We start from the raw sequence: 17768 nt of genomic DNA, 5'->3' as shown, positions 1-17768 counted from the left end.
TAAATTTATTTGTAGGAGTTATTAGAATTATTATTATTTAGTTTTAATGTTTTAAAGAAATAAATTAGAATGGATGTTCTTCCTTCCAAAAAAAAAAAAATTATATTTAACATATAAAAAGAATCCTTTGAGTCTGTGCTATTTTCGAAGGGCACTAAATATGTATGCATATTTTTAGATAAATATCGTCAATATAATAATATTAAATATATCGTCTAAATTGAATTAGGACGTAAAAAAAAATATATTAAAAAACATGTACTATTTTCAAAGTTTTGAATTCTATATTCTACTGGAATCCAGAATATTTTGAATTTTCATAGTAAAAACTGTATATTTTATATGAGTGAAACAGATATTATATCCCAGAACCTAGTTCTATGGTCAGATTTTTTTAAAATCTACTCATCCAGAGCATCCCTTAATGAAAGCCGCCATGTTTAGCTTCCGTAAAAAAACAATAGTTCGTATAATAGTTTTATAACTCATTTTAAAGTTTATTGAACAGTAAAAGCGAACTGAGTAGAAGAAGAAATGACGAGAATTTCCAGTTTTTTTGGTCCACTAATAACTGCATATTTTGTTTTATTCATATAATATAGAAACTAAATATACAAATAGAGATTTTTAAAAAAAAAGGATTCAAGATTGTCTTTGATAAGTGGATGTTTGATTTTTGGTAATAACTATTCTTTCCTCCCCCATGCACAAAAACCAATATGTTTGTAGGGAAGGCAACATATGCTACATACATACTCATGAGTCCCACAACAGAAGGAAATAAAGATCGAGTGTGTGGCAGGACCAACTGTGAGGACCCCCGACTGGAAGAAAAAGCTCCACTCATTAATAGCTGAGTGCACAAAAAGCTCTCGAGTACTTCGGAGTTACACAAAAAGTGCATCAGGTCTATACGTCACAGATAAGGCGGTCAGTCGCCCCCTCAGCACTGGTGGCCCCTCTTTTTTTTTTTTTTTTTTTTTTAATCTACCCTTTTCAATAGTGGCAGCGATTTTTTAAAAACAATAAATAAAAAGTTTGTGTCATCATCAGAGCTAATGACGACCGGGAGATAGGAGAGTGAAAAAAAGGATAGGAATGAAAAAAAAAAGTGAAGATGAGAAATGAAGTTGTAACCAAGATGACGGGATTGGGGTCAGGCGTGGATCAGTCTTAGCACAGGAGAGCATCTTTTTTTTTTTTCTGTTACGGCTCCTATTGATAAAGCGAAATAATTTTTTACTCCTAACCCAACTGGTTGATTAGTTACTGGTATTAGAAAGGCATAAGGTTTCATTATTTTCATTATCCAAAATACCCCAAGCTGTAGGTTAATTTTGTACAGAACCAATATTGAGTTATTTAACCGTTCTGATAGAAGTTTTCGATTAAATGTGTATACGCGCATATTTTTTTTATTGATAGCTCATAAAAATTTCATTTTGTAAAAAAAATTGCCTTGGTTCCATTGCATTAAGGTATAATTTACTTCGTATTAATCATTTAGTTTAACAATTTATGTATTTTTTATATTTTACTGCTAAATAAATATATTTAATTAATTTCAAAAGAGTTTTTGGGGACATTTTCCTCGGCAGATAGAGTTAATATAATTTATTAAAATTAACTTTAAAGCTATAATTTACTTCGCATTTATCATTTAATTTAACAATTTATGTATTTTTTATATTTTCTGCTATATTAACATATTTAATTCGTTTCAAAAGTATTTTGGGGACATTTTCCTCGGCAGATAGAGTTAATATAATTTATTAAAATTAACTTTAAAGCTATAATTTACTTCGCATTTATCATTTAGTTTAACTATTTATGTATTTTTTATATTTTACTGCTACATTAACATATTTAATTCGTTTCAAAAGTGTTTTGGGGACACTTTCCTCGTCAGATAGAGTTAATTTAATTTATTAAAACACCCATTGTCAGACACAAACAAAAGTAAGAATGAATAAATAATGATAATAGCAAAAAACTGCCTCTAAAGCTGTTAGAATTAATTATAAAAAATTGACTACCACAGAGAAAATATCAGAATCAAGGAATAATCTTAACTTTAAATGATAAAACACGAATTTGTATTTAAACAAAGAGGTTTTGAAAAAAAAAAAACACGAATCTTAAATTGATATAAAGAATAAATATATCTTCATAATTATTTGTACAACTATTTTGTTTAACTTCACTATAAATAATGGAATAAATAATTTTTAATAAATACTTTGTTTTATTTCGCGACGCGAATGTTTATAAATAAATTACTATAATAGAGATACTGGAATATATACATATAAGAAAAAAAAAAGTTGTTTTTTTTTAGATATTAAATATCTATATTAATTTATATATTTATCTATTTCTGAAATAAGGAGTTCTAGTAAATGAGATAGATAGTTTAGGAGTATTATAATTAGTTATTTGAGAACTACAGTGTTACCGAAACCAAAATTTGATTATACAATGAGACAACATCATAAAACGGAATCAAGGTTAAGTAGATACGTGAAAAGTTTTCACAAACGCTTTCTCAATGCATGTGGATAATGGCTGAATGTAACAAACCTGGATACAAACATTTTTATAGAAGCAATAATCTCTGAATAAATAAATACTATAGAAAAAAAAAAGTCAAGCTGTAGAAAAATATACATTGCAACATTTCAATACGAATTTCAGCTAATGTTTCAAGACATGATTGATCTCTTGAGTTTCACATATTAATTTAGCAACAGTTTGAATATAATTCATTCTATTTGAAGGAGGCCATCAAAGCGGACACAAAAACACTTGTGCCAGGACGGAAGACAGCCGACAATATGAGTGATGGATGTATTGTGAGCCAACCAGCTGTCTCTTATCGCACGTTCCAGATCTAGGCAGTATTAATGATACTCTAAAGGAAATTTATCAATAATTAATTCTTGTTAACCAAGGATTGCGGTGTTGCATCGATGCGAAAATCGGAGTTAAGGTACCGACTTTATAAGAGACATAAATCCAAAACATTCGAGATATGCTTTTGAATTATTAAAATAGCTTGCCGTTTCCGTTTTCGACTTTTAGAGGAGCTATAGCATGCATGGTATGCACGGTGCTAGTGTTATACTTCGACGCTTCTCAGCAATTTCGGAGGACAGACTCCACAAGAGAAATATTCCGTAGGAAGAATGAATTATTAATAAGCCTCTAATTGCCACGTTAGTACACCTACAGCATTCTCTTCCACCTAACAGAAAAGGACCGGAGTCTCTTCAACTTATATCAGTGCAATAGATGAAAAAGATTATTCTGAAAATTTCTCACGGTATTTCCTCATTATCTTTTATATTTGTAAAGTTGTACATATTATTATGTGGTTGGGTGATGATGGTTTGACGTATGGAGGTTAAACCTATTCTGGGCTAATTATGACCGTGTTAAGACAAAACTGTATCCGGAGCGAAGACAAAGGGTGGTCTCCAGTATATATATATTTTTTTTCATTTTTGGTTTTAATGGCTAATTTTTATTGTTAGTTTCAGTATTTATCATAAACGTCATATATTTTATTTTATACATTAAATTTACTTTACTAATATATTTAATTTATATTTTATTTGATGTTTCTAAATTTTCTTACAGCAGGTGCTTCTATTTTGTGTTTTATAGTCTCAATAGCGTGTTTGTTGCAACATCAATAAAAATAATTTTGAAATAATTAATTAAAATATTTAAAGCATTCAAACATAGCTTTCTAATTTAATTTTCAAAATTCTCTAGAACCTAATTTATACAACTTAATACGTCGAAAAATAAAATAAATCGCCTTAATGCCTTAATACCGCCTTAACTGGGTCTGGGTGAATTGCAATATTATGTGGACCGAATAAACTTCGATAGAAGACTTGTAATTACGTAATTTAATTTCAAAAAGTTAATATGAAGGACTGGGCATCATGGCATTTCAATTGAAGAAGTAAACATTGAACATAATTTCGTAAAAGTTAGTTTATCGAGTGTCGATTATCAATGGTAGTCGATGATCATCTTTACAGTTTAGGAATCCCATTTCCACCTGACAGATGTTTGTCGCACTTGTCATACCAAAACAGCTAGAAAATAAGGTCGTGTTTAACTACCCGCTGAAATCAAATCAAAATTTAACACTTTAAACACTTTGTGAATAAATGATAAAAACTTAAGATTAAAGATAAAAACAACTCTCACTATAGAAAAGTAGCAAGCAAGAAACATACAAGTTTATATGTCATATAACTTAAAGATACATAATTTAAAAAGGTTAGTTTTTATAGTTATAGTTAACCCTACTATAACTATAAAACTGTTACAATTCATTATGACATAGACCAATTCAAGGAGATGTTGACAGTTCGACAGTACTGCCATGACAGTAAATGAAACAGCTTACAAGATAGTAGTGCCTGCTCTATCTATCACTACCACCATCATCACAAACCTGGACTTGAACGAAATAACTTAAATGCAATCTCAGATGACAATAACGGTTCAGAGAAAACATTAAGAAACGAAATTCCTCCCCTGCATACTTTCTAATAAAACGATCATTGGGAGAAGAACTTGTTGGAGTAAAACGCCCACACCACCTTCAACAGATTGACAACAGATGCTAGTGCCGTAGGAACCCCACTAGTAACTCAATGAAGCCTAGGATCGATACATCTGTACACTCCTCCAAGACCCGGATGTGCAGGGACAGATGACACATATGTGTTGTCCTATGTGTTATTGGCTGTACCAAACATGTGCTAGAGTCGTTACTCCGGTCTGTCGCATTACTATTGCAAGCCTCCTCTTATCAGAGAATCGATATGTTCTAGTCTTGGCAATCAGCAATTAGTCTCTAGCTTCCTTCCTATTTGCAGAACATAGGTAGAACTTTACTGACAGTAATGCAATAGACTGTGTCGTCAAATACAAGCAAAGCATGTCGCAAGCATCGATAATTTGTAATAACAAGATATCATGACACAAATAAAAATGTTATTAACCATTACGTAAAGATAATCCATATGGAATAGGCTATAGAACGATGTTACATACCTATGTTAAATAATAATAAAATACACAAAGTAAACATTACATACTAATATATATATTTTATTCATTTATTTATTGCTACTTACAACTGCACACTATAATACATTTAGCAAATTTTATCTCAGTTGTAATGGAGTGATGATACAGGCGTGTAGAGAAACTACCCATTGGTAGAACTCTAATGACGTTTTACATTAGCAGGTCTCGTAGCCATCTTCATTTCAGGCGCCTCGAAGGATTGTCAGGAATGGAAGAGAAATCAAGGTTAGAAACTACTGGGTTTGGGTTGTTAGGGAGTTTATAATGGAAGGAATGATATCTGGTTCGGGCTAGACAAACTGATATTAAAAAAAAAAAAAATGAAAATGGGTAATTAATTAAAAAAAAAACATTTTAACCAGAAGTAAGATATTAATATTTGGGAACATATAGAAGAGAATAACAAATTTTTAATCATAAAGAAGTCGTTATTTCAATATTTGAACAATACAAACCCTGAAGTAGATCAAGAATACTTGTAAATAACTAATCGACATTTCGCTAACTCAAGCATCGTCACAAAAGACCCAGTACACGATGAAATAAATAAACAAGCAACAGTACATCTCACATCACATTTAAAAAAGACTAGTCAAATAGAAATATCATAAGGCAATTCAAATTATTTTTTTCACTTTTATTTAACAATAGTTTCACAAACATTTTGAAGATTGCATTTGTGAAGCATCTAGTATGTGTGTGTATTTGCGCATGTGCGAAGTCTAATTTATAAATAAAAAATTGTACGTAACTGAAATTAGGTATTGTATTACATCTTTTTCGTTATCACCAACTTATTATAAGCGCACCACTTTACATCACCGATTTTACAATTGTTTACCATTAACTCGAAAGCGTTTCTAATAATTTTTATTAAACTCATTATGTAAATGTACAATTAAGTTACAAAAAAACTTTAAATGACCTGATCATATGAATGTACAATTAAATTATCGTTTATATCAGCTAATTTTGCTCTCTAACCTAGCACATATTTTATTCGTTAACATTCATGTTATACTGAATATAACACGAAACTCGCATTATATAAACCCTGTTTCGCTAATTGATTAAATAATAACTGTTCGTCAAAACGTTCCGACACAGGTGAAATGTGAATACTACAAACATGTAAATGTCAGTTAAATGATACAAAGGTGGTATGTACTTGTAACGTTCAATTAAACAATAAATAATGACAATTCATTTATTGAACTATAATAAGCTCAAATTATACAAATATTTAAAAATTTAATGAGCGTGACCGCTGAAATTTCTAAATTAAAAAAAAGCTTTAATATCTAATACAAAAATAAACATGAAATAATGTGAAATACAATGCCTTGAAACTCACGTTGGACTAGTAGCATGCTAAACAGCTAGTAATAGACAATTGATTTTAAGTGCTAAGTGATAGAGAATTTTTGAGTTTTAGATAAAAAATTAATCCATTAAGAAAATGAATTACAAGTATATAAGAGGTTATCTTGGTTTGAAAAATTAATTAATTAAAATAACTTTCATAATTAAAATCATCACTAAATCTTGATTGAATAGGTAAAGAGGTAAATAAAAACAATAAAGAAATCAAATATTATCTCTTTCAGAGCTCAACCTCATCTTTATGTATATATACGAAAAGGTTAATATCTACATAATGAAAAATCACCCCCAAGTTATCGGAGGTCTCGAGGGATGAAAAATTACATTAAAGGATATAAAGGGATATAATGGGATAAGGGAGGAGGGGCATAGGTCTATCCCGAGGAAATGGGAGGAAATTGAGCTGTCGATGAGAGTCCGGAGGAAAAGCCCTTTTTCCAGCGGTAGACAAACGGACTGACGGTTTTCTTACGAATTAATGGTAGTGATTTATTTTCGGTTCTTAGGGCCCCGAGGGGTGCCATTTGTCCACGTCTCGGGTCTCCGGGCCCTTTGTTATCTGCACAGCCGATTCGCCTCCTTCTGCAGAGAGATCTTGGGACGGAAGGTCCGGAGGAAGTGAGGAGAGAGTCTGCAACTAAGAAAGGAGAAGTGGAAAGCTTCCATTTATTGACAATAAAGTTATTCCCATATTTTTCCAGTCTTTACCAGTTCTGATTTCAGAATAAATGTGGGTAAGTAAATCATGGGAATGACAGTAGAGCAATAATTTAAAAAGAGTGGAGAACTATTAGTACTATTTTTATTCACTGAATTCCAACGAAAATATATTATCCGGGACGAATAAATTCTGACATTAGAAATAATGCGACAATGACTCAACTAACATGTCTTTGATCATAGTTTTGAAAAATACAACCCAGAGCAATCAATAGAGTATACAAAATGAATTTTCAGATCCTTGAAGGAGGAAGAAAGCTCAGTGTATAAGGCACTGTGTACGCATTTCCTCGGCCTAAGTTCGAACCGGCAAGGGCAGATAATATATTCTGATACCTTAGCCATGAATCAATCCTGTGTCTTCGGGAGCTCTTCTGGGGAGCTTCTCGGCACCAAGCCTATATGAAGCTGGTACCCTTGGTTAGGGATAAAATCTAGTAGTGACCTTATAAACAAATCACCTTCTTGTACAACCTTTTTATAAATCAGGTACAATAAAACATGACTGTTGAGGAATATGTAGGAATAAATAGATAGATCTATTTTTACTTTTTTTTTTCCAGTTAGATCAGAACCCCATTAATAAATAATAAGAAATAGCTATTAGTAGTGATCCGAATAGAGCATAGCGAAGGCTTAAATTTTTAATATTTTCTACTGGATAGCTGTATATCCATTTGTCTTAATGGTCTAAGGAGGTTATTGCTCTTTTGAAGTTCTACAAGAGTGGTGAAAAAAAAATCGGAAAGTTCAATATTATAATAATGCTGGTATTAGTTTGTTACTGTTGCCTGCGTTATGTTACCATAACAAGATGCCAGCTCCAACCATTCGATCTTTCCCCTCCATTCCAGATAATCTATTGTGCTATATTTATAAAAAAAAATTGATCACAAAAATAGAATTTGAAAAACTTTTCTTTTTAATTCGCTACAATGCTGTATAATAAAACTGCCTACTTACTGCTGTAAGACCTCTCAATTTACAAATGCTAGGCTCAAAGGTTCTCATTCAGAGGTAAACATTATACTAACAATAAGCAGTTTACACGACATCCTCATTTTCACGATAAGTATACCCCTCCGGCGTCCTGTTTGTTGTGAAAATAAATTGTCCTGGCAGAGAGCACTTAATCAAGTGGCTAATAGGACTCATAAGAACTCTTTGATTTTTCACGGATAGAGCGATAATTCTAGTCGCCTGACCGATGCCCGACGGCGGATCGACTTTTCGGTCTTCCCCCTCACGTGCACGTAGAGATATCCCGAATAAGGGTACGTGACAACCCCTAATATAGGGGTGAGTCACCCTCCGGGATTAAGAAATCAGACTAATGGTCAAATCGAGTTCCGACGTAGAATCGATACTATCAACATTCAATTTACATTCTTAATGAACTTGCAGAAAAAAAAAAAAAACGTTAAATATAAGTACAGAAGTGTTGACTAAACGGAACAACCGTTTCAAGGCCATAAATAAAATATTAGTTTCGGTATTTATGACAGACAATCTACAACTAAGTTGAGATCATAAAATAAAAAAGAGAAAATGATTCTGTCATCGATCAATGAGCTAATCGTACCAATTAAACACATTTATTCCATTTTTATATTCTAAATATTTTGAAACGGGAAGCCTCATTTGTAGATGATTTACGAGAATTCCTTTGTACTATTGGTCCATTACAATTTCTGAAAGTGATAAAGCTAAATTTAAAATGCTTAAACATCGTTCACTCAGGATAAAAATTGTGAAAATGCAGTAAATTAGAAATAAATATAGACTGAGATAACGGGAAATGACTAAAGACAAAAAAAAAAAAAATCTAACTTTATGAAGGCAAAAAGAAAATGAGTTTATTTTTAATCTTAGTTAAGTTATTCTATCAAAAATATGGAGTAGATTTTAAATAAGATGATGCAGCCTGATCGTTAAAGTCCATCGGAAATGACAAACTGGCTTGGAGATAAAAATCAAAACAGATTAAATCAGAACACCTAATCCTTATTAATGCGAGAGGTGGTCCTTAATTAAATAAGAGATTGTGTGTCAGCTCTATAATCCTGGAATTAGGATAATAAAGACAGGACACGGAGCCAACGGCTAATGATCTGCGAAATGGGAGAAATAATCGCTTCCGATTTGAACGAACAAAAGTGAATGAATGGCGGGAGCGTTGAACCGTGATTATTGGTCAGCCATGACACTGCCTTCACAAGGATTAATTTTTTTGTTCTCTTAGATAATCTATAAATCAGAATAAGAGAGGATATAGAGCCGTCTGTCTACCTCGCTGTCTCCTGCAACAGGTATATGAGACCCGCCCTCCTAATATGGATTTATTGAGGGAAATATTACCTTCCAGGTAGTGGGGGCTTATGGCATTGCCCGGTATCCATATAGAAAAATCGGTAATGAAAACTAACTGAAAAGAAAATTGTTCAGAGATTGGTTTATAAGGCTACATATGAAATAGAAAAGAAATTTAATTTTCTTAGTCATCTAAGCTCCTGAAACCCCTCTCTTTGGATTGGGAGGAAGAATTTAATTACAATTTTCGCTCCTGTTACATCCTAAATAGATGTAGGTGCGTTCTGCTCTTGAATCGACCAAGAGAAGTCATAAACTATGAGATAAACATTAATAATAATAAGGTGTAGATAGTTGACCGTAGATTAATGACTGGAGAAGTTTGTCGGGGGGTGCGGTCAGCAAAGAACAACATAAATAAACAAAATCATATTTATTTATTTTATGCCGACGTTTCGACCTGAGTTTCAGGTCTTCATCAGGGCTGTAGAACAAAAGAGTAAAAATATCAACAACATTTAAAGCAACATACAATTGAAAAGGAATAGTATATAAACAAATTTAGAATTATACAAAATATTGAATATTGATAAATGATAAAAAAAAGTTAGTTTTTAGACACTACTTGCATATCTTATATTATACATATCTTCTTACCTACATGATATTATATTTCATCTGTAACTGTTTTCAATCTACTACCATAAAATTCCACGATTATCAATCAATTAAAATTTTGTACTATTCAATTATCAGTTATCAATTTTTTTTATCATTTATGATTTAATTCAATATTTTGTATAATTCTAAATTTGGTTGTATACTATTCCTTTTCAATTGTATGTTGCTTTAAATGTTGTTGATATTTTTACTCTTTTGTTCCACAGCCCTGATGAAGACCTGAAACTCAGGTCGAAACGTCGGCATAAAATAAATAAATATGATTTTGTTTATTTATGTTGTTCTTTGCTGACCGCACCACCCGACAAACTTCTCCAATCATTAATAATAATAGTTCGAATCCGATATCACCTATCGCCGCCCAAACCTATCTACCAGATCAGTATTGACGCAATCTTTCCAACTACGTTTCGGACGTTAATTCGTCGGTTCAGTTTTATTTTACACATAAAAAATAAAAAGTACAAATATCAGTTGAAAAACATAACAAGTATCATCACATGAAGATAAATATACAAAAAAAAGTTAATAAGATGTGTTACAATATAAGGTATAAACATGTAAAAAACTAAATTCTTAAAATGAATGAACTCAGGAGAATATTCTACTGTTATATCTAAAAAGTACAACTGACTGAAAAGTTGCAGATTAAATTAAACAACATTAAATTCTGCTTCGAAAATATACAATAACATATTAATTATGTTAGATAGAAAAAAAACCGTTATATTTTAAGTTTTGATTATTATTATGTCTGCAGCTTGGAAATAAAAGTTATGGTTCATTAGATTCTGCGTGTAATAAATACTAAAAATAATAAATTTGGTTAAGCACAACTGTCCAAATTGTCAATCTAACAAATTTACTAAAGTTAATCTTGGTTTAGTGTAATTAATAGTTTATTTGACGTAGGTTTTTTCATATGAGAAATTAACATTCTATAAAAATGTAATATTTCATTAGCTTCAAAGCTAAGACTAACAAATGACTCACGAAGTAGGTTTTCGTTTGAGTACTGGATCGTTTAAAATACTCCGGAATCTCTAAAATGGCTACTCAACAAGATTATCATAAATAAATAAAATATTTATTCACGTTCAAACACATTATCATCTCGTCATCACAATCTTGCTCAAATTTAAATTAGGATATTCTGGTTATAGATGGACCCAATGATTAAGCTTCAGGCTTATCTTTTATTGATATATTTTCTTAATTTCTTCTTATAAAGTTCTTCTGACAATGTAAGAGGTTATTTTTATTATTATTTTTTTTAAAGAATTATTTTTACTAGTACCATCAAAATAATATCTTTTTATTATTTTGTCTGATTTTTTTTTATTCATAAAACAAATGCTTAAATCGGAATAGTTAAAAATTGGATTTTACGTTTCCTCTCGAGAAAAAAATGGAATAGAGATGTCTTACTGGGCGTGAACTACCGTAAGATAATATGTTACAGTGGCTTTGAAAGGCAAGACGTAAAAGCAGGTAATGGTGGGACAATAGCTGTTATTTGCGGCGTTCAACGCCTATCTCCTAGCGGTGGATTACACGGGAGGCGTATAATCCATGGATCCAACTATTTAGAGGCGTGTGTCATGATCAGAGATTGGAGGAGCGGAAATCTATGCTAATAGCAATCCATTTGCTGGTCAATGACAGCAATAAAACGTGGTTCAAACGAAATATTTACATGGAATTAAAATGTTTAATATCATAATGCACCAAGCAACATTAGTATTCATAATCTTTAGTGTAAATATTAAATGGAAAAACTAATGTTAAATGGAGAAATATTTCCTTCCTTTACCATGTTAGAACGATATAGCATGGTTGAGAGTCTGTTACTAGGTATGTTAAATGGAGAATGACGTCACGCAACAGAAAAGCTGAGGTCCACACTATTTTGTTTGTTGTGTTAGGTTACTTGCTCGTAGTTTGTGTTTTCATGGCGTTAGTATTGTTTTGGATGTTTTTATATCAAATAAAGCAATGGATGACAATAATAATAATGTAATGACAGTTGTCAATTAGCTCATCTTGATTCTCTTCCTCACAAGTCAGAAGATCAACAAGACACGCAGTAGCTAAAGTTTCATTTTTCACTCACTTTAGGCATGTTGTAATAAATTACTTTAATGAAAACTTAAAAGTGAGGAATAACATGAAGTTTTGGAAAGAAAGGTTTTGAAACAAGTTGCTCAGAAATTCCGCTAGGAGTTCTTATGCATTTAACATTCAACATGATTTTAAAAAAGGCTGCTCACAATCTCACGAGCAGGTCTCGTAGCCGTCTTCTTTTCAGGCGGTTAGGAGGATTGTCAGGATTGTGAGGAAACAAGGAAACTAGTGGGTTTGGTTGGTTAGGGAGTTTATAATGGAGGGAATGGTATCTGGTTCGGGCTAGATGGGATACATGGAACATACAGGTCTTAATGTATGATTTTATTTGTGACAAAGTAAGCAGCATTATTGAGGATTTTACGTAGGAATTTGGGATTGTAAGAATTGGAGAGGAATTCGAAGGTTTAGTGGAGCCCCAATGCTCAACTTCATATGTACAGATAGGCCTTATTACAGTCATGTAGATCAGTCTTTTCTAATGAATTGGAAGTTTAGACCGTTTGTCCAGTAAGTGCTGTAGTAGGACGTGATGTATAAATTTATACAACACCCTATATGTGAGTGAATATTTGTATTTTAACTGTAGTTTTAAAAATTTTCTGTTCTCATGTTTCTGTTTCAGCAGTCGTAATTTACATTAATAGACCCGAGCGAAATAGACTATCGGCTGATTTACATGGTACACATATTTTTAACTAAGGGAGGCAAAATATTGCGTTATGGCCAGCTCTTGACCGACAAGTATTCTTTAACTAACCTCAGAAGTATTGCCTTATCCATTTACTTGAACATTTTAATTAATTTTTTTCTAGCAACTTGTTACTGGTTGTTACACTGTCCGGGAAGCAATTAAAAATACAAGTACTCCGACTTCAACCTACCTCCATCGTAAGTTAACGGTCTGAAGTGAATTTCTCTAATTTTTTCTCCGCAACGAGGATTTCTCGCTCTTAATTATAGAAATAATTACTAAATACGGAAGTAAACGCTCTCATAATTAATGAAATGACTATAAAATGTTTTTGACAGGAAAAATTGCAATGACTCACCCCTGGTGTGTTTGCTTGAGGTCCGTAAGGGTAACTTGTCCATTGCAGGGTTGCCTCGCGCGATGTATCTAGCAGCACAACTGTAAAAAAAAGAATAGAAAATTAATAACAGATACCAGTTAATAAAGTAAAATATTAGTTTAAAAAATATTGCTTTATCCCTTTTGCAGGGACGAGTTTATATAATTTATTTTTGAACATTCTATACAAAAAATAAACAACACTAAATTGTTATTTAATAAATTATTACAGAATTATAAATTATTATGGCATGTTTATTATTTGAACTAGTTATTATATAGTATCAGTAATGTTATATAGTATCAGTAAATAACAAATAAAAAAATCTTTCGAGGGTTTTTTCAATTCTACATATCTTGAAATGTAAGATTATAAAATTTTAGAAGTAGCTACTTTTTTTTTCTTTGGCGATTAAAGAGGTTTATTATTGAAAATAATAGAAAAAAAACATATGGAATAAATATACTAATACGTGAAATAAATAAAATATAAAACATATTAATTTCAGTTATTACATTTAAGCTAAAAAAGGTATTTTAAAACGAGTACTGCATAAAAACAGATCAATAGAAACCACATACTTCAGCACCGACTGACAGACACGAAACGAAAAAATGCAGCTACATTAAGGACAGCTTAATTCATTTTCGCATGGGTTTCGTAAATATGTCATCCCCTCGTTTACACTTCGGTGGCACGCGATTCCCGTGACTGTGACGCTCGATTACGATCTGGCCAAGAGGGGTATTTACTCTGACAACGTATGGTTTTACTGATACCAATAACGGACCAGTGAAAATATGAACGTGTATGAAGGGCGAGTTTCACGCAGGAATTGCCTTTTTAATAATTCAAATTAAGTTTAAATTTAGTGTAATTTATTGTTTTGATGTCAGGATAAAATAGGTAACTCGAGATAAATAAGAAATGTTTAAAATAAATTAATTTAAAAATAATTAAAAAATGTAAAAAATAAGTAATCTTCAGTATAATCCGAATGCACTTGGACGCCTGTATATATGTATACACAAATGAATTTTATATAATTTTTTTCACAAACCATAATTACTTCTTATACTTTGCCTAAACTTGTTTTATTCGTTTCTCCTACATCATCCGGTTTAACATTAGTTTTTAAATCATCTTTCTAATCTTTGCCTGCAGTGTGTACTTAGATTCTTCAGCACAAACTGACACTAGATAAAACGTACCAACGATAAGAAATAGCAACCGTGAGTGTATCATACTCAGCAAAATGATACTGCGCATCATGAGATGTACTGTAACTGCGTATACGACGTATACAGTTCCAAAGAAAACAAATATAAATTGTTTGACTTTAGTTAATCTCTCCATGAATAAAATTGAGCAAGAAGCTCCAAATGAAGAGGAACAAAATATTCAAGAACAATTTATGTAAAACAGCAGCTGTTGGGGATTGCATCCATAATATGCCATCAAAACATATAATTACACTTTGAGATTTTATGGGAAGGCATTATGTAATAAAAAAAAAAAAAAGAAGAAAAATCCAAGTCGTTTCATTAAATTTTAATGTCTATGGTTTCAGTGAACGATGCATTATTTCGTTAGCATTAGAACAATTACCTTATTAAAAATATAAGATCTACCGATTTTCGTGAAAAAAATTGTTACAGTTTATAATAAGTGAGCTAGAAGTACAACGTCAGCTATTGTAAGCACATAACACTGATATATCGCAAAGGCATACACAAAATGAAGTTCAGTTCAGACACTAAAAAAAAGGAAATAAATAAAAATTAACCAAAATATCGAAAAACTGCTAGTTAATTTTTTTTTATATTATATTGCTTCTGAAACCCTAACATCCCGCAGGTGTTTCCCCTCTCTTTGAGTTCATTATGACTCCTAAATAAAAAATATAAACCACTAAATTTTATAGAAAACTGGAATGTAATAAAGGAGAAGGGGAGTTCTTAGAAATAGTGTAATGGAGGCAACAAAATGATTTTGTTTACTCGCTGGGACTAGAAACCTTATGTAAATACTCAAATGCTCTTGTTTAGTGGTCTAGAATCAATTGTTTTTAAAACTAGTTCCTCATCGAGTTATTAAAACACATAATTAAAAGTAATCATTAATAGTTTATATTAATTTCAGTCCGGTTTCCACAAAGAGCGTTTCTTAGCAACGTCCGCCAAGCACACATCATCCGAAGCCGTGAGGATTCCGACCGATATAAATATCTCCGACGGACACGTAACTTTGATCGAAGGGAGAGGATGAGACGGTAGTCATTATAGGCTAGGAAGCTATTAAGCCCCTGGTCCAGCCGCTGGATCATCAACTGTCATTAACCGACCTTTAAAACAAGAATCCCAACGTCTTACGACGGATAAGATATGCGCATAATTTACTCAAATTGCATTACTTAGAAGATCTTTCGTATGAATTTACATTTTGATCTAAGAGGTTTTGTTGTGTACGGATGCCGGAGGTGGCTGTAAGTCTTACGAGGTGAAAGTACTGAGAAATTTTTACTATCGGAGGAATTGGGTATTCAATTGTTCCGAATTCCCTCAAACAGTATCGTGGAAGTTTTACGCGAAAAATCTCATCTTAAAAATACATATATTTTTGAAAAGCTTGAGCCAATTGAATTAATAATTATTTAACATATACTCTACATCAATAGCTATATTTTTCTTTTAGGAATGTCCGTCCACATACAAAAAATTTAATTGAGCCGTGTTGATGAACTTTATATTATAACAGATTAATTTTTTCTAATTTTATTTAATCTAGCAATACCTAATGTTTACTTGGTACTTAAAATGTACATAAAACAAGACCAATAAATCAAAAATTCTAAGATTTATTTGATATGACGTGAAATTGTTTTTATTCCAAACTAACTTCATTCTTTTGGAGAGAGATATTTTAGCTAAATAATTTAGTTGTACTCTCAATAACACATTCATAAATTTTAAACATATTACTATTGGATTAGCTGTGTTGAGGTATTATTAATTAAAGACATGGAACCTATATAATTAATTAAACCATGATAACAGATGCAAGTGAAGAAGGTTTATGATTTTTTCAGGTCCTTCAAGAAATATGGTTGCTTCTTATCTTATACATTCATATTTTTGGAAGGTACAATTAAGCTAGGAGTAAAGACAAGATTGTCGGTGGGGTAACGGGCACGTCGATAATTATGTCTCATTAGTCATACGGTTATGCCCAAAACATCATGTAATGTTCTTCTTGCTTCCCTAGCATACTAAAAATTTCACACGTAAAGCAGCAGTCCAAAGAAGAAACATTCATGCTCATCACAAAAGTGATAAGAAATCATATAAAAAAAGAAGTTACTAAGACATATGTGGAAATTCCTCAGGAAATGACTAAAGAGAAAGAAGAAATATGACTTTTGCAGAAGAAATCCAACGGAGAAAATTGTTTTTTGATTTAGTCACCTGCGGAGGTGTACCGCTACTTCCATTAAAATGGGCGCCTGTAACCGTGGATTCGCGTGTTAGCTGACGATACTGATTCCGGCCCGAGCGATACGATATATCATTCCTTTATATTTATTTATGTTTAATATTCATGGAACAATCAAAATTCACTAAACCGGATTCTCCCACCGCCGCGACTCTCAGCCTAACCTTTGTCTAGTGTTAAGGCTTCATCTGGCGCCCGTTACTGAAGTGATAGCGATTCTCGAAAGAGCCCGTTGCCTTTGAGATACTGGACGGATCTGGGTTGAAAAAAAAAATGCTCCCATGGCAAATTTATCTGTAACAGCCACAGTTCTGGGGCCAATTAGTGGAAAAGAAGAATCCTCGAAACCAACAAAAAAACCCAAGCCCAACTATCTACCGTGACTGAGGCGAAAACCGAACACAACTCGTTCTCACTAGACTCCGACTTCAAACTAGTAATACAAAATAATAAAACATATTCAATTAAGTAGATAAATTTAAGATTATAAGATCTTATCCTTACCAAAGGGTATATATAACTGATCAAGGCTATCCACTGTCCAACAGTCAAATATTACAAATAAAAAAAAAACTACGTTAATATAAATTAATAATAATTGAGTTGTAAAAAGTATTTAAAATGAAATACAATGTTCAAAATTAATGATTTTAAAAAATCTTGAAGTTTCACTAATTAAAAATTTAAAAACTCTTTTTTTTCAGGTAGTAAATGAATAATAATTTATTATTAACAAAATAATAGGAATTCCTAAAGTCTCATTAATCTATATAATATCTAATGCCAAAATAAAATACAAATAGCTCTCTTAGGTTTGCGATTGGCCGATGGAAGTGTTCATGATATATATAAGTGTAAATATATATATAT

The 17768-nt window shown here is 31.8% G+C and overlaps 1 protein-coding gene across 5 annotated transcripts in view; it reads right to left on the bottom strand.

The window, feature by feature from the left end:
* Eph (Eph receptor tyrosine kinase) overlaps positions 1–17768 on the bottom strand; it is a 742432-nt gene that overhangs the window by 197831 nt on the left and 526833 nt on the right. For all 5 annotated transcript variants that reach the window (XM_067049151.1, XM_067049149.1, XM_067049150.1 and 2 more), the window contains exon 3: positions 13386–13465. In XM_067049151.1, coding sequence (XP_066905252.1) covers positions 13386–13465 — 80 coding nt within the window. The remainder of the gene's footprint in view (positions 1–13385; positions 13466–17768) is intronic.

This window comes from Halyomorpha halys, unplaced genomic scaffold (genome assembly GCF_000696795.3).
Source record: "Halyomorpha halys isolate HHAL.00 unplaced genomic scaffold, Hhal_1.1 Scaffold287.1, whole genome shotgun sequence".
Classification (NCBI taxonomy): domain Eukaryota; kingdom Metazoa; phylum Arthropoda; class Insecta; order Hemiptera; family Pentatomidae; genus Halyomorpha; species Halyomorpha halys.
Note: the sequence above shows the minus strand (reverse complement) of the source record. Positions and strands in the feature narration are given on the sequence as shown.